At 43.2% G+C, this 18,028-nt stretch overlaps 1 protein-coding gene across 8 annotated transcripts in view; it reads left to right on the top strand.

Moving 5' to 3' along the window:
* The window catches only part of TBL1X (transducin beta like 1 X-linked), a 214,332-nt gene that overhangs the window by 50,759 nt on the left and 145,545 nt on the right, over positions 1-18,028 (top strand). For 4 of the 8 annotated variants that reach the window (XM_053311760.1, XM_053311759.1, XM_053311758.1 and 1 more), the window contains 2 exons: positions 14,983-15,060; positions 16,430-16,493. The exons of 3 other annotated variants lie outside the window; for them this stretch is intronic. In XM_053311760.1, the coding sequence (XP_053167735.1) occupies positions 16,481-16,493 (13 nt within the window). In that variant the 5' untranslated portion in view covers positions 14,983-15,060; positions 16,430-16,480. The remainder of the gene's footprint in view (positions 1-14,982; positions 15,061-16,429; positions 16,494-18,028) is intronic. One more of the 8 variants, XM_053311762.1, reaches the window with a different exon arrangement.

The raw sequence follows: 18,028 nt of genomic DNA, 5'->3' as shown, positions 1-18,028 counted from the left end.
TGAACCCTTGCACTACAGTGGGGATGTGTGTTCCAAACTAGGCTAACTGCATGTGGAGTTGGCATTAATTGGCCTCTCTTTTCATTCTTTAATCCTTAAACATCTCAGCAGTTTGCATTACATAATGGAAGCAAATACTAATGCTGCATAAATGTACCACCTGGCATAAAGTTCTACATCAGACAATGAGAAATACAAAATAGGGTACAGTTGAGACCCTGCTGAACCAGCTTCACTTGCTGAAGAGTGTCTATTTGTTATACTTCATGGAAATATCTATGTCAGCTATGAATTCACAAAGCTAGAATCAGAACCAGCAGGCAGAAATTGCATTTTGCAATTATCTCAGGAGGTCAAGGAAACCATAGTTTTTCCATCTTTTCTTAGACCTGCAATGGACAGTTACAGTATCATCATTGAGGGTATCCTTCCCAACTGAATGATTGCTCATATTGACAAAATATGATATAGTTGATTGTCAAACCCCTAATTCCTAGGTCAGGTAATCTGGAACTATCGCAAATCTTGTACCAGCTGCAGAGCTCTGTTTCATTTGCCTATCCCTGAATCCTATTTCAATACCATGCCAACACACCTTCAATAGAGAATAGTTCTCTCGTCGGTACCTAGTTTTGCCAGAAGATAGTGAGTGTCTGTGTGTGTGCACACATGCCATATACATATGTTTATGAGCATGGCCCTCAAATTCCTCTTATCCTTCACACTGTGTCATGAGGGTGGAAATGAGTGCCTTGGAAGTCTGTCCACAATATATCGCCTGAAATCAATTGATAGTGTATCATTACCTTGCAAAAGTCAGATATAGTAAGGAGCCTCTGGAATAGCCAGCACTTTTCCGGTACTGGATTTGACTGGGAGATTACTAGTTGGAAAGCATCTAGTTAATCTTTGGAAGGCATCAGTATCATCATCAACAGTGACCTTACTTTATAATGTTACATAAATGTCTTGTATCAAAACTTTCCTGGAGACAAGATAAGATTGACAGGAACATTTCTCTAGAGTATTTTGTTTACCATGTGGACAATAGTTAAAGCTCTCTTAATGTAAGATGTTTAATGTATAATCTAATGTAAGTATGCCACCCTGACTGCTTTAGAGGGGAAGGGTGTGTCTCTTCTCTTCTCCTTTGTGTCTCTTCTCCTGCAAGCCTCCTTTAGCCTCAGAGCTGTGAGGGAGGGAGTTCAGGCACTCTAGTCCTCCTCTCAGGACCTGCTTCTTCAAAACCTGCCTGCTCTCTGGAGGCTGCAGATCTTTCTTCCAGCTGTCCTCCTCAACACTGACCTGGTTGTTTTAATAGGCTTGGGCAGCCCACACAGCCTCTTAGAGACCTGTCCTTCTTTATTGCCACTTCCTCTTCTTCCTCTCCCTCGTGTCTGCCATAAGGATCCCTTTCTCCCTTCCACAATGTGCTTGCCCATACAGTTCCTATTGGCCCCGCCCTTCCCTTGTCTCTGCCCTTGGAATGCACCAGGGCTGGAGCTTTCTCAGGCAGCTCTAAATGTGGCTCATCTCTGGGCTCTTTGTTGCTGGCTTCTCCAGGTAACATAGCCTGCATGGCAGGGGAGGCATCCTGACAGTAAGAATTGCCAACATATGCATATTCCAACTTGCCAACATATGCATGCAGGTTCCTAAGCACGGTGCTGCTGCTTGATATGAAAGTTCCTGTATTTTCATAGTGTACATACTGGTTTCACAGCAAGAACTGTGGCAATAGATGGTCGGAAAACAGTTTGGGTTTTCAGCTGCAATATGAATGATGATTCACAAACTATTGAAAACATGCTAAAATGTATGTACAACAATCTTGTTTATCATAGCCAGTGTTCCAAGAGATACTCTAGGTATGCTCAATGGTTTGTGCATGCCCAGTGTGATTGATGCTTAACCTTTCTTTAAATAACAGACACCTGTGCAGGCTACAGATTCTGTGGGGGAAACTCAGGCCGTTAGTCAAAGATTCATCTGCCGTTTAATAATCTAAACATTACCCTAGCAGAGTGGGAGTCACTGAAAAAGGGACTCCTATTATTAAGCTAAAATTTAAAGCTCCAGTGTGCCACAATACAAAGAAAGTTTGAAACTCCTGTCAATTTCAAAAGCAGTTTCCCTTGTGGCATGGAGAAACCTGCTCTTCAAGAAACAGTCTCTCATTCTATTGGATGCACATGGCTCTTTGGATATGGCCTAGTATGTCTTGTAGTAATCATGGCTTTTCTTTTTAATGGAGTTAATTTGGTACACAAAAGCAGTGAGATCTAATGGAAAACTCTCTTAGAAGGAAGTTGTTTCTACATGGCATTTTTCAAAGTTTTGCGTATGTTTCTGCACTTTCGCTCTGTGGGCAAATGTTAAAGCTTCTGTTTTGTTTTGGTTAACTATATCTATTTATCTATCATGCCACCTGACATGAGCATCCCTAGGTGGTGTACATAAGTTAAAATACAATATAAAAACAGGCCAAAATGATTAAAACAATTATAATATAACATAAACAACTGGACTGTGAAGACCAAGTATAAAATAAGCAGCCACAGCACATTTTCTTGTCTGATTCATTGCCTATTAGCCATGACCTGATATGCTGGTGGTACTAAAGTACATTTTTAATGCTTGTGTGCAACAGGTTGAACAGTGCCACAAAGAAAGCAATCTGTGGCATAAAACTTTCTGGGCTTTGTAAGGTGCAAAGTTTTAATAGACAATTTATTTTGGGGCCTTTGATCAAGAAACTCAGCTTTGTTACACTGTACATTATTCTTTTAATTTGGAGATGATTGAATAACCCTAGTTAATTGGATTTTCTGGATTTTTCAGGAAAATGCATAATAATGCTGGACAGTGATAACATGATACAATAGAATATTTAGGCATATGATTTAGCACATACAGTTTGTTCCTTGTATCTGCAAATAATGTGAGTGACATTGCCTTCCCTTTCTCTTTCTTTTGGGAAGAAAGCTTTTTCAGCAATTGTTTTGAAGAGAACACTGCAAATTAAAAAAAAAAACAATAGTCTGACACAGCAGCATATCACCTATTCTGCCTGTAGCAGCACTGCTTTGTTAACATTTGGAAGTATCAATTGGCCACAGATTTGGCACTGTGATTCTGTTCACTCTCCCCACCTCTTCTCATTAAGCCAATCAGATCTTGCTGTGCAGTGACTTTACTTTGTAACTATACAAAGCTAGTACAGAGCAAGGGCCAAGTTCCTTTGCTTTCACTGGCATCACCAGGTAGTCTGAACTGAACAACCGAATAATGACATAATGGTTACTAGGTGTCACAGCTGAGTTGCGGGCACCTAGCTTGGAGGATGAAGGATCCAGGACCAGGAGAGCAAGGTTGACGAACCAAAGGTCAAGACAGATAGTTAGTCAGGGGGGCAAACCTACAGCCAACATGCCAGAGGTCAAGGAACAAGCCAGAAAGTCAAGCTGAGCAGTCTGGAAGCAGGGGACAAACTGTTACCCAAGGTCACGAACACACCAGAGGTCAAGCTAGCAGACAGTCAGCAAGCAAAAACAAAGACACCAGAAACAAGGAGACCATGTTTCCAGCAGGAAGTTCTTGTACTCTTCCTTTTTAGGAAGTGAGCCAAAGGTCTCAAGTGGCAGGGCTGGACTAGGACTCTACAGACTCCACAGCTTTTGAAGTGCCACAAGCAAGAGCAGTATATGGAGTGTCAGCTTTGGCAGAATCTAACACTAGGATGGAGACAGTGTTGCTCAAATAGGCTCTGATTAGACCTGCAAGTAACATATGGCTGTAAAAAAGCCCTATCTATCTATCTATCTATCTATCTATCTATCTATCTATCTATCTATCTAACAGTAGTCCTAAACGGCTTAGGTCCTGGGTATTTAAGAGAGCGTCTTCTTCACTACGAACTCCACTGCCCATTGAGGTCATATGAGGAGGTCCGTCTCCAGTTACCGCCAACTCGTTTGGTGGTCACACGAAGACGGGCCTTCTCGGCTGCTCACCTGAGATTGTGGAATGTGCTCCCTGCTGAGTTAAGAGCCTCCCCATCTCTGGCTATTTAAAAAAAACATTTGAAAACCCATTTTTTTACCCAAGCCTTCTCAGGTTTTTAATTTAAAAAGTACTGTTAATTTTATGGTTTTTAAATTACTGTATTGTTTTAACTTTTATATGTGTTTTAATTGTTGTTAGCCGCCCAGAGACGTAAGTTTGGGCGGGGTATAAATTTAATAAATAAATAAATAAATAAAATTAAACATGTTCATAAGTGTGTTAGGATTATATTTATACATGTATACATTCATATTATATGCATAATATGCACATACATAAATGTGCATTATATATATGCACATATATAAAATATGGAGATGCATAAGCACAGTTTTAACATTTGATTCCTGTCCTCAGTTTTGAGCTAGTAGTGCTCTTCAAATAAACGTTGGTATCAAATTAGCAAGACTATGCCTGGGAAACTACAGCTTTGAGGCTGGAATGCAATGAGTAGCTAACTTCCGGCATAGAAAGACCTTAACCTGAAGTGTGTTAGGATTCTGGCTGGCTCTTCTGAATTTTTTGTGTGGAATTAGAGGGAAACTAGATTTATTAGACTCTGAAAGGGGCTCTTAAGCCTCCAGAATTCCTATCCAGATGCAAGTCTTGTCAGATAAATGCTTCTGCAGTAAGCATTTGTGAAAGCAAAAAAAAAAATGCAAAAGTGTGTTTAAGATATTATTATTGTAAAATAATAATAATAATAATAATAATTAATAGGATTTAAGTCCATATGATAAGGATTTTTTGTTAACGTTCAAATAATTTTTATGTCACTCTTTAGTCTTTTTGTTTGCCTGCAATGAAACCTTTGACTGCCATATTGAAATATTACTTAAACCATCAGGAAAGTGCTCAGGGGCACTACATTTCCCCAACATCCCCTTCACTTCTTACCCAGTATTCCCTTCACTTCCTCCCAACCTCCACAAGCATCTTCCCGGCCAGCCTGCAGCTTCTGGTATCAACGCAAAGGCACACTGGTTATAGCAGGTACTACACGGGGCGGGCCTCTGTGGGAGTGCCCATCCCCCGAGGCACTGTGGGTTGCTTCAGATTATGATTAGTCTGATGTTACGATGCACAGACGTAGTAAAAACAATAGCAAAAGTTAGTTTTGCTAAATTGTCTTTTAACCAATTAATCATTAATTAATCTGCTGATTAATCATCTGATTAATCACTGCCAATTAATCATCTGTCTTTTAACTATTCTAAGACATTTTAATTTAATATTTATAATCTATAACTAATTAAGTTATTAAACAGATTTGCATATGACAACGTAATTATGAGCAAGTTTTGCAATGCTGAAGGAAATAAGAGATGATTTGTTTTCTAAATAAATTTGCTTTTGTATTAAAGGTTCTTTTGGATTCTGAGGAAACAAATCATTCATAGCTGTATTTTCGTCACATTGGCTACTTTGATTTTCCATTTATTAGTAGATTGGTCCATCTACTTTGATTTTCCATTTATAAGTAAGATTTTGTGCTCGTCATAGTGGTGAACTGAAGTACTGCAAAGTCTATACTTAAAAGCATAGAGTAAAAACAGGAAGTTGTAGAGCAGACAATACATTTCCACACCCCATCCCACCCATCCTATTCATTTGCTTTTTCCTTACACTGTTAAAAAGTGTACCACACTTTTTTATGAACCATGACAAGCATAGGAAAATGTGGAGAGTTTCTTGGTTGCTAAGGCAAACTGGTAACACTGCTGCAGCTATTCACAAACTTTGGATCTGTAGAAAATGTGAGTTGCAGTAGAGCACTGAAAGAGAGACAGTGCCTGTCACCAAATTGCCTAGGCAACCAAAACCAAATGATGTTGTCCTCTTACTGTGGTGTTTGGTGCTGTGGTGGTCTGTGTAAGAGGGGGATGTTTTTCATTTTTGTCTAGGCCAAGGTCAGCAAAGTGGCATGTGAATTTATTCAGAATGGCACTCGCACTGCTAGGAACTGATCACTATGATGCCCAATGCCTGCCTCTGGTTGGTGTGTATTTCTTTGCTCAGATTCCTTTATTTGGTCAGCAACCAAATAAGCACTACAGCAAAAAACAATACAATAACATAAGTAAAAATTTAAAAACCAGTTTGCAGACACCTTATTTTACATGCCTCCAAACAAAAACAAGCAACCCTATGGGTGACTTCTTCATGCTCATCTTCTAAAAAAATATACAATAAAATGTTCCTTAGACCAATCCAAGTGTTTCTTTTGAAAGGGATCGATCTGAATAGAACGGGCGATATCATAAAAAGGGCAGTTGAACAAAATATATGTTAATGTTTCCACCTCAGGAGCTCCACATGGGCACAAATGTTCCTCCAAGGGGGTCCGTCAAAATCTGCCCTCCAAAACTGCTGAAGGGAGGACATTAAAACGGGCTTGAGAAAAAGTCCCTCCTCAGCCTGGGTGTAGGCAAGTGTGTAAGGTATGCAGCTGGCTTTGGATAATTTGGGAAGCCAAGATAATCTTATCTAGAAGAAATCAGGCTAAGGTCACTCTGCTTTTCTATGTCTCCTACCCTCTGTGTAATGATTTTTTTTTTTTTGCCTGATCATAATTTAATGATCATATATATTGCTCCGAGAGGCCACAATTACCCAGGATGTCATGTATATTCCTCCCCCAAGTGGAACAGAAATCATCCACCAAAGTTAGCGAGCCTAACCCTTGGGGGCAGCTGTTAAGTTTAAGCCAATATAAAACCGCTTGCAGCCGGGCCTGGGCAGTTAAACTAATAGCGCCTGCTTCCAAGTGCAAAGCTGCGTTTGGGATGCAGCTGGGAAGTTGGGAGATTTCCCATAAGAACCTTGACTGAACAACTTCAAGAGATTTTAAGTTCTGCTGTAGCAGGCAGTGGACATCCAGGATCAGCAGTGAAGAACTTTCTGGCTGTTAGAGCTGGCTGGCGCTCTCTCTTGAATGTGCCTGTGCGAGAACGAGGTAGCCGGTTGGCACAGCCAGAGAGACATCTGCTACTGTTCCTGAATGTCCACTGCCTTCTACAGGAGTTAGGTAGTGGGCATCTTAGTGGCCGGTTTTCCTCACGCATATTCTCCCTCCCTCCATCAACTGGCTGCGGATATGTTTCCAAGTGAAATACAAAGTGGTAGTCATTACCTATAAATCTGAATGGCTTGGGTCTAGGCTACTTAAGAGATCACGTTCTTTGTCATAAATCCTGCCACCTATTAAGATAATCTGGGGAGGACCGGTTATGGTTGCCTCTGACTTGTTGGGTGATGACCCAGGGCCAGGCCTACTCTGTAGCTGCCCCAGGGCATTGGAATGGACTCCCTGTCAAAATAGGAGGTTCTCCATCTCTGATTGCTTTTTAAAAGACCCTTAAGACACACCTGTTTTTCAGATTTTTAATTAAAATTAATTTTAAGATGTTTAATTGTTTTTATCCTGTGGAATTATCTTAATTTTTTCACTCTGTGAATTGTTTTTAATGGTTCTTTATTTTGTGAAAATGTTTTGTTTGTAAGCTGATTTTGTTTTGAACTTTTCTGGCCTTGTTCAAGGAAAATTGGAGCATTTTGATGCTCCAAATGTTGGTGGAAGTCTTTTCCCTTTCCGCCCCCACCGGGCCGGTGATTACTGCTGGGGGGGGGCATATTCTATCCTTTGCCTGCCTGCACGCCTATGCATTTATTTCTATCTCTTGTGTGTGGGGTGTGTGTGTGGATATATAGCCTGTCCTTTAACTTACAATTTTGAAAATAAAGTGCTTGATTTCTGGGTTTCCCCCTTGAGATTCTCTGATGTTACATCACTTTCCCTGAGATTCTTGGATGTTTCATTACTTTTCTTCCATTATTCTCAATGAGTACAATTTCCAAGTTACTTTTAAAAATTAATTTAAAAATAATGGACGGTTGGATTCAGTCATAATTAATTAATTACACAGAATAATTAATCTGCTATCCATATGTACTTGTGGGACAACTTTCAGAGTCTGCTTTTTGGTGTTTTAAGAAAACATTTGTCATAGAATTCTATGGGGATTTTCACCAGAAAAAAAACAGTTCTAGCCCCGATTTTGACCCTGATTCCGACATTCTGAAGGGTCCAAAGGACCCAGAACCAGCATCTTTGGGATCAGATAGTTGAAACCATTCTGATATTTGACAGTGTGCATAGGCCTACTTTATGCTGTTCAGTGCTCAATGAAGCCCATGAAAAAAAGAGGCAATGATTAGTGCAGGTTTCCAGCCTGGTGGCTGTGGGCATAACCAGTGACACAGGGAATGGAGCAGCATCATGACTTGGCTGACGCAGGGTGTGTGGCAGAGCTAGCAAGGCAGGATTCCAGTTTCCCTTACAATCCTTGAGCTGCCCTTGGAGACTTGGCCCACCACTTCTGAAGGGTTGCTGCCCCCAGCTTAGGCAATGCGGAGGACATAGGAAGCTGCCACACACTGAGTCAGACCATTGGTCCATCTAGCTCAGTATTGTCTACACAGACTGGCAGCGGCTCCTCCAAGATTGCAGACAGGCATCTCTCTCAGCCCTCTCTTGGAGAAGCCAGGGAGGGAACTTGGAACCTTCTGCTCTTACCAGAGTGGCTCCGTCCCCTCAGGGGAATATCTTACAGTGCTCACACATCAAGTATAGATGTGTAACTTATTCACTTGTGGGCCTGCAAATCGTACCAGTGGCACTGGTGGCTTCTTTTGTGGCTAGGATCAATGTCCTTAATTACACATATTTGTATGCAACCATGGTGGACCCACTTAGCTTAGGCGACAAGTCATGCTTGCTACCACAAGACCAGCTTTCCTTTCCTAGAAGGAAATGCTCTCTTCCTTCTGCCTGAGTGCCACCAGCATAGTAAGTGAACTTTGCCTATCTTGGAAGCTCCCTTCCAGAGCAACAAGGTGACCATAGGTTCTCAGACCTTGAATGAAGCTGTGAAACAGAATGGTTACTTCAGCTTAGCACTAAGTCACTGTATGTGTAATCAGAAAGGACATTTCCCCTCCCCCCAGTACAGTAGTAACTACTCATTGTCATCAGAAGCAATTGATTACCACTTTTGTCAAGAGAGAGCAGCTGTTTATAGATAATATGTATAGTAAACTGAATCATCATCCTCTCCAAATTAAAATTGAATTGGTGCAGCTACGTGATTGAGCCTGTGCAAAACCACACTTGCTCTACAGAGCTTCTTTATGATCCAAAAAATGTATCTAAGTAGAACCACTTGCATATAGCATGGATGTTCCTAAGTCTGTCCTGAGAATGAGAATGAGAATTTTCTTCCAACTCTTAAATTTCCTATTAAATGTTTACAGCTAGTTTAAAGGTAAACTGTGCCGTCAAGTCGGTTTCGATTCTTGGTGCCCACAGAGCCCTGTGGTTTTCTTTGGTAGTATAGAGGAGGGGTTTACCATTGCCTTCTCCTTTCAGCATCTTCCTATCTTGCTGCTGCCCGATATAGTAGCAGCGGGCAGCATCCTCTAAGAAGGATTCCCAGATGTAGTTGTCTACAACTCCCAGTATCCCCAGCTGCAGTGGCCTTTGGCTGGGGATTATGGGAGTTGTAGTCCACAACATCTGGGAATCCCTCTTAGAGAGAACACTGGCAGAGAATGGAATTGGCAACCTTCTGCTTGTTAGTCAAGCATTTCTCTGCTGCACACTTAAGGTGGTTACGGACTGAAAAATGTTGAACAATAGTACAAATAAAACATGCCCAGATCCTATATTTGTAGGTCATGAACACTTATGGTGGAACTGAGTGTTTTGATACTAGCATAGATTCCTTAAATTTCTGCATATTGCTCTTTTAAGAAAAGTAAAAGACAAGCTGCATGAAACATGATGGATTCCTCTCTTTTTAAAAAAAGTTATTTGAATTTTGAAACTGAAAAAAACTTTGCATATTGTTTTAAATCAAGCTTAAGGAGAATGTAAATTTGGTAATTTTATTTAAAGATAATTTGTATGTTATGCCAATTCCTCTTGCAGAACAGATTTAATATTATTAAGTAATAATTGTTCAATTTTGCATTCTCCCTCAAAGTAGGAAGTTATGGCTCACAAAGGGTTAACTTCCACTCCTTTGCTCCCAATAGACAGGAAATTTCAGGTATTTTCAGGTAGCTGATGTCCGTCCCCTTCTCCCAGCATGCTCAGGTGCTATTCCCCAGTTCTGTCCTGTCTTTGTTCCTGATCAGACATACACCTGGGCTCCTGCCCAATTCTAATCCTTTTGCATTCTTACTGGTGAACTTCTCTCCCACACACACACTTTTAACAATTTAGCATAGATCTTTCCCAAGCTGTGGATACCCTAGCAGGTTCCTTGTTGAAGAGCATAGGGGCAGGGTAGAGAAAAGTAGGACGGTTAGAAAGAAGGCCGCTAAATGGTGCCGCCATCATTCCCCTGACCCACATGGCCCAGGGAAGAAAAAGAAGTCCCCCAAAGAAAAGGGTGGAAAGGAGAAACAAGGTGCCTTAACCCCTGCTCTGCAGCAAAGCGAAAGAATTCTAATACAGGCTGCCTGCAGTGACTCACTGCAGCAGCCTGGGAGATTGGGGACGCACGTGGCCAGCGGGTTGGCAGTGGGGAGTGGGGCTCCACTCCCCCTTGCCCCCCCGATTCCACCCAACACAGCGACCACACCAGGCCATGAGGAAGGGGGGGGGGGGTTATTGCTGATTCCTCCCCCGATCTTCCACTTCCACATGGGTCCCTGGCCAGCAGAAGTGCCAGCAATAGCTCCACTGGTCTCACCTCCCTGTTTCTCCCAGCTCCGACAGTGACTGGAGCACAAGCTCCGTTGCATCCCAATGCTGCTGCAACACCTCATCTCTCCGCGCCACCCCCCTGTGGTGCCTAGCAGGGAAGCTCTCATCGCCGTGGACACTCTTGTCACTGCAGCAAACAGCAGGGATGCCCTTAAAACCGCCCCGCCGCTCAGCTGTTCGGCGGTGCGGCTCCTGCCAGGCAAGGACAGGATCCACCTGCCCTGCCACTCAGCGGGTTCTTGGCACTGACTACTCTCCCTCAGATAGCCGCGGACCTTGCCCCTCTGCCACCTCAGTCAGGCAGCGCGCTTCTGCTGCCTTTTCATACCGCAGCAGGGCTCGACCTGCAGACGGTCCACCAATCCCTGCCAACAGGGCAGGTATTGGGCACACCAAGGTGGGAGGACCCAAGTGCCCACTAATTGGAGCTGGCAACCCCCTCCCCTTACAGAGGGAACAGGTGGTTGGGTGAAGCCTCTGGGCCCCTCGCCCACACCACCATTACCCTGGTGCATAGCAGATTGGGTGAAGCCTCTGGGCCCCTCAGCAACTGCTACCCTGGTGCATAGCGGATTGGGCAAAGCCTTTGGGCCCCTCACCCACGCCACCGGTGCCCAGGCGCATAGCAGATCCCCCGAGGAGATAAGACAAAGGGAAGTGTTATCATGGTGCCTGGTCAATGAGCGTCTTGATGTGCTACTGTGCTCGGCAGCCAATGAGCGGGTGGCCAGACTGCACCAACAACAGGAAACCCTAGAGGCCACGGATGAGAACCCAAGTGTCATGCGAGTCACAGAGGCTACCAGACAGGGACAACAGCATGAGGCAATAATCCCAGATCGTCACAAGGTGAGTGGCATGCACGGAGATTTCAGCAGGATATGTCCCAATGGGTGCAGGACATGATGGCCAGAGAGTTGAGAGCGAACGCCAGAGGACTTCACGTTCTATAAAAGAGATGGTGGCCCAGGAGATGAGGAAGTTTACTGGGGCCAATCAGGGCACATCACCTCAGGCAGATCTCCTTTCTCTTCCTCTGATAGCAGCCCTGAAAGGGCACAGGCCCCGCACCAGGGTGAGGCATCACCACTCATCAGCCGACGCAGGCACTGACACACTGGGGGACAGCCACTCCCATACCAGTGGTAGGAGGGAAGTGGGGGTTTCCACAGCAGTCAATGAAAGACCTACAGGCAGCCCCACTGTAGGGGTTGTTCTAGAATCTGGATCTAACCTTGGGGAGTACAGTGGTGACGATTCATCCTATAAGGAAGATGGGGAACTCTTCAAAAGCCTCCAAGAGGAAGCCCCCCAGAACCCGAGCCCTGTTCTGAGGCTCTTCTCCCAGGATATCTATGAGGTTATCCTTGCTAAGGCCATGAGAGTCATTAATGCAGTGGCCCTTCCGTCTGAAACACAAGAGATCTCAGGCAACTCTCACAGGATGTTTTCTCTACCACTAGGCAACAGCAACCTGTGGTACCTGGACAAGGTACTGGTGGAGACACGAGACAAGAAGAAGGCCATGCTTTCGGGATGCAGGGAAGCACGTAGCCACTTCCGCAATAACCTCTGGTCCCCAGAAGACTCCATACACAGCATCAATTGGCTAGAATTAAGAACCATCAGGCTGGCACTAGCCCGCTTCTCCTCCCACCTGCAGGGGAAGCATGTGTTGGTGAGAACCAACAACATGACAGCCAAGCCCCATGTGAATCAGCAAGGGGGGACTAAATCCAGCTCCCTGATAGAGGATCTTGTTTTTAAATTTTGCTGTAAACTGCCTTGGGATTGTTTTAATGAAATGCGGTATATAAATTTAACAATAAATAAATAGAGGAGACCAATGCTCTCTTCCAATGGGCAGAGGGGCATCTGGCCTCTATCAGGGGACCTGAGTGGAGCATCCAATGTCCAAGCAGACTGGCTCAGTCACCAGACAGTGGACCAGTCAGAGTGGGCTCTTTATCCCGAGGTGTCCAATCAGATACAGCACTACCTGGGGTTTCCTCAGGTGAATCTGTTTGCACCCACTACAAACAACAAACTTCCCCGCTTCTTTGCATGGTTCTGTCACCACCTCGCAAAGGGAACGGATGCATTCAACTCTCCATACCCATAGGGTCTCCTCTATGCCTTCCCCCCTTTAGGCCTCATCCCAAGGGTGTTGGCAAGACTCCGAGAGAGAGGAGTGCAGTTCATTCTAGAGGCCCAGTTCTGGCCACTAGGTACTCCTCTCTATCGCAACCCTGATGCCACTGCCACAATGGCTGGACCTTCTGACTCAAGGGTCGTTGCTTCATCTAGACCCAGTGTGGCTTCAACTACACGCTTGGAGTTTGAGCACATGCAATTAGCTAAAAAAGGCTATTCCAGGATGGTGCATGACATGATCCTGGCTGCTAGGTATAGACAGGCATATAGCACTAACAGGATTTACCAAATGACCTGGGTTGCCTTCCTCGGATGGGCAAGGTGCAAAAAAGTGGATCCATATTTGGCCAAAGTCCTCCAGGTACTAGCTTTCCTACAGGTGGGCCTGGACCAAGGCCTGAGGCCCAATACTCTGAGACGACAGGCCTCAGCCCTAGCTTCAGTCCTAAAGTTAAGGAAGGCCAGGAGCACCACACTCCACCCCACCTCTCCCGCTTCTTGCAAGGGGCGACCAACATAGCCCCACTGCCAGTTCATCACTTTCCTTTGTGGAACCTTAATAAAGTTCTGAATGCCCTCATGTGGACCCCTTTTGAACCGCTCTCTTCTATTCCGCTGAAGTACCTATCCTACAAGGTCCTGTTTCTAGTGACAATCTCTTTGGTTCTCAAGGTGTCGGAATTGGGGGCTCTTTCAGTACGAAAAGAGGTCTGCATGTTTCAGCCCGACGCAGTAATTCTAAAAAAACAATCCTACATTTGTTCCAGAAATAAACTCAATTTTTCACCAGTCGCAGGTAATAGTTTTATCCTCCTTTTGCCCGGAGCCCCAAACATCCACAAGAACACAGTTGGCATTCCCTAGATGTACGCAGAGCCCTGCGCACATACATTCGAAGGACAAAGAGGGTCTGAGGCCCTCTTTGTGTCCTTCCATGCCAGCTCCCTGGGTGCCAAGGCCTCAAAGGTCTCCCTAGTGCATTGGCTTGGGGCATGTATCGCAACAGCTTACCAGGCCTATCACTGCAAGTTCCCCAAGGCATCACAGCATATTCTACCTGCAGTGTAGCCACCTCAGCAGCCTTCACAGCACAGGCACCACTGGGGGAAATTTGCCACGTGGTCTTCCATTTCCCCATTTCTCAAGCATTACAAAATTGATTCACTTGTCACAGAGCAGGCGGTATTGGGGCGCGCGGTGCTCCAGCAGGTGGTACAGAACTGATCCACTCCCTCCCCCCCCGAAAATCCATAACTGCTCTGGTAGGTCTCTTTGTGAGTCATGACCACCTACTTTGAGGGAGAAAGAAACATTGGACGTACCATGAAGGGTTCTTTATCCTCTGAAGTAGGAGTTCACACAGCCCACACGTGGATCAGGGACTAGCTTATGGTCAGTCCATGCCTCTCTGACCAATTACTCCAGCAGTAATTACTCTAACCTTCGGGGCAACCCTGACTAGTACCTCAAGACCCTCTGTTTCTCTGCCTTTCACCCCTTGCATGTTAATCTATCTGGTTCCCACAAAGCTGTGGAGTTCTACAGCCAAATCATGTAACGCGACAGTCAGAACTGGGGAATAGCACCTGAGCATGCTGGGAGAAGGGGATGGACTTCAGCTACCTGAAAATACCTGAGATTTCCTGTCTATTGGAAGCGAAGGAGTGGAAGTTAACCCTTTGTGTTAACTTTGTGAGCCGTGATTTCCTACTAAAGAGGAGAAAGAACCCTTCTTGGTAAGTCCAATGTTTCTTTTTCATCACTTAAATTATCTTTCATATCTTAAAGTTGCACTCAGGTAGGATTTAATCAATAAATGTGTAGCTCTTTTTGAAAAACCAAAGGAACGACTAAATGCTATTCTCTATAGCATTTCTATATTTATTTATAAATTTTAAAAAGGCATTTGTGGATCGTACAATGTTCAACTTATTCTTTAAAGTGATCTGTGTGATTATTTTAAAACTCTGTATGTTTTATTTTATGGGCAGGTTATCTAAAGCTAGAAAACTGGCCTGAAGTGAAATTGGGGGAAACTGGGGATTTGGCAGCATTCCCCCTACCCCAGAGTAAGTAACTCATTGAAATTATGTTCCTGTTGTGTAACTGCAGTGAACATGAGTGGTTGAAATAAATGAAGCTTGAAATAATGCCCAGTGGTTTTGTAGTTTAATGTGGTGAAGTAGGGGTGTGCACGAACCAGTTGGTGTGGTCCAGTCTGAATTCAGACCGAATTGCGGCTATGAGGGCCAGTTCGGTTTGTCGAACCGTGTTGAACAAACCAGCCCAGTTCGCGGCAGTCTGGTTTGATCGCAAACTGGTTCTGCACATCCCTATAGTAACGACCCAGTTTGCTGGAATAGTTAGACTAGGACTAGGAGGCCTTCAAATCCCTGATGAGTCATGCAGCTCACTCTGACCTTGAGTAAGTTACAATCTCAGCCTAACCTTCCTCACAGGCTTGTTGTGAGGATAAAATGGGAGAGAACAATGAATGCTACCATGAACTCTTTGGACTGAGGGTGGGATAGTAGTGTAAAGTTGGCCTTTACCCATTGGCAACCATAGAGCAGGTTTCTGGAATAATTAAACAGTCTTAGTCACTCTACTAGATTGTATTAACTACAGTCAAGGTGTACTTATGAGAGTATTATTTATCTGCACCATTATGAGAATGTTGTTTAGCTGCACTTAGGCCTGAGAAAACCAAAATAAAAACCTTGTGATGGAACGCAGGATTCTTTTTAATATAGGCAGTGACGTACCATTCAAGAATGACTTCATTCCCTGTAGTGGTGTTAACTATGTAGTCCCTGCTCCAGAGACAATCCTAGACTAGGCAAAACATAACGCAATGATTCTTCTAAGAATGTTCTTCTGTGTAGTGTATAACGGAACATAGGAAGCTGCCTTGTAATGAGTCAGACCCTTGGTCCATCTATCTCAGTATTGTCTATACTGACTGGCAGTGGCTCTTCAGGGTTTCATGCAGAAGTTTCTCCCAGCCCTATCTGGAGATGCCAGGGATTGAACTTGGGACCTTCTGCATGCAAAGCAGATGCTCTGGTGTCTATTATCCCTAAGATTCCCATGGCTGGCTATGTTCCTAAACACTTAAATTAACATGTGACATTTATTAAGCATTTTCTAATGCTGGAAATGAGTCTCACTGAGATCATGAGTGTATTCCTATGTAAGGTGCATAGGCTTTTAGTGTGTGTGTTAATTTTTTTGTCCAGCGTTTGTTTTACCAATTTAAAGTATTCTGTAGTCCTTTTGAGGGAAGCATTCTTCCAACAACAATAACCAGCAAGTGAACCCCTGTACCTAAGTAAAATTGGCCCTTACCAATTAATTAGCTTAAGCTCTAGCTGTTTAATATACCAGTTTCAACCAATGACAGCTTACGGGCATGGTTAAAACTCTTTTTCTTTTTAGAATGACCTGTGTATCTGCTGAATCTGGGGAGGCAGAAGAAAATCGAGTTCCATGCTTGACTTTGGTATTTAAATATATAGACACTGCTGTTTTACAAGGTTGTAAATGTGATAATTGATCATTGACCACTAGTGGAGCATTTGAAAGTAGATGCTGTGTTTCAAAGAGCAATATGCTGTTTTACAAGCTTGTTTAGAGGTTGGGTGTTTGGGGTGATTCCTGGGAATGAGAATATTCTTTTTATGATAATGCTGTGGCAGTGATAATTTGAGTATTTTTGTACTTTTTGGAAACTTGCTTGTTTCTTGTCACATGTTGCTAGCATATAATAATATATTTTCCTTCTCACACACATGCAGAATCATGGTAGTAGAGAGCAGGTGCAGTTTTCTCACTTACCAAGTAAATTAAAAAGTGACTGTGGTTAATGAGCTGTTAAACAGATATTCCTTGACTGAATGATGGGGGAAACAGAGAAGAGACATGCAGTATAAGGAGGAGTGCATCCTCTTCAGGTGACTGCAAAACGCACTTATTTCTGCAAGAACGTGTGTGTGTGTGTATGTGTGTTTGCTTTTTGATATTTAGAAAGCATCTCTATTGATCCTTTTGAGCAAAACCAGCTCTTGCAATAACTGGCAAAACCAAACCAATTAGTGGTGTATTTTAGAGGCAGAATCTGAGGTTAAATACTCTAAAATGGAAACCATGACTGCCAAAAAAATCTTCCATAATTGGACTCAATGTATTTTGTTGTCATAGCTGATAGCTGCTGGGTTTCAGGCATGTAATTAGTAATGAATACACATTATAGTGAGTAAAACTGAAAAATCCTAATAGCCAAAGTGGGGAGAGAGTTGAATGCAGGCAAGTAGAATGGAACATGGAGCTGTAGAACTGAAATAGTGTTTTGTTGATAGTACCTAAGTAGAGCTGTATGCATCAATAAAACAAGTGTGCTACTGTGCTGGAATACAAATAGGCTGTCTGTTGCAGGATACAGCAAAGACATTTGGCAAAGAGGGATAGGAGAGCTTCTGGCGTAATGTAATTGAACTGACCATTTCTCTAAAGATACAACGAATTGTTTGTTGCAGCATTCATCATTGTAAGGGAGACTGGACAGCTTGCCAAGCATATGATATTTATAATAAAATTTAAAAACACAGTTCTTGAGCTAAAAAGCAGGTAGCTCTATTACATTTGTAGGAATTGCAGCATTTAATTATTATAGCAGGTAGTAGTACAGTAGTAGTATTTAACATGCTATCTTGCATGGCTGATTTTGAGAAAGGCTCCATTTTGAGGAAGAGAGACTATAATAACCAAAATTATTTTAAGTATCAGCCAAATTGAATCATCTCAAATTAGAGTATTTGACATATTTTGCTGCGGACACTGCTTCTTGGTTGTAATAGAAATAATAAGCCTCTTGGCATAATGAATATATTCATGTATCATGAAAATGAGATGGTGCACAATGCAAAAGGTTGTTATATTATCTGAAGTACAAGACCAGTGGTTATGGAGCTAAATAACAGCTGGTTGGCTGAATTCACACTGGGGTTTTCCTTAGTGAAATTAACCTTACCTACTTAC

Source organism: Hemicordylus capensis, chromosome 3 (assembly GCF_027244095.1).
Source record: "Hemicordylus capensis ecotype Gifberg chromosome 3, rHemCap1.1.pri, whole genome shotgun sequence".
In the NCBI taxonomy this organism is placed as follows: domain Eukaryota; kingdom Metazoa; phylum Chordata; class Lepidosauria; order Squamata; family Cordylidae; genus Hemicordylus; species Hemicordylus capensis.
Note: the sequence above shows the minus strand (reverse complement) of the source record. Positions and strands in the feature narration are given on the sequence as shown.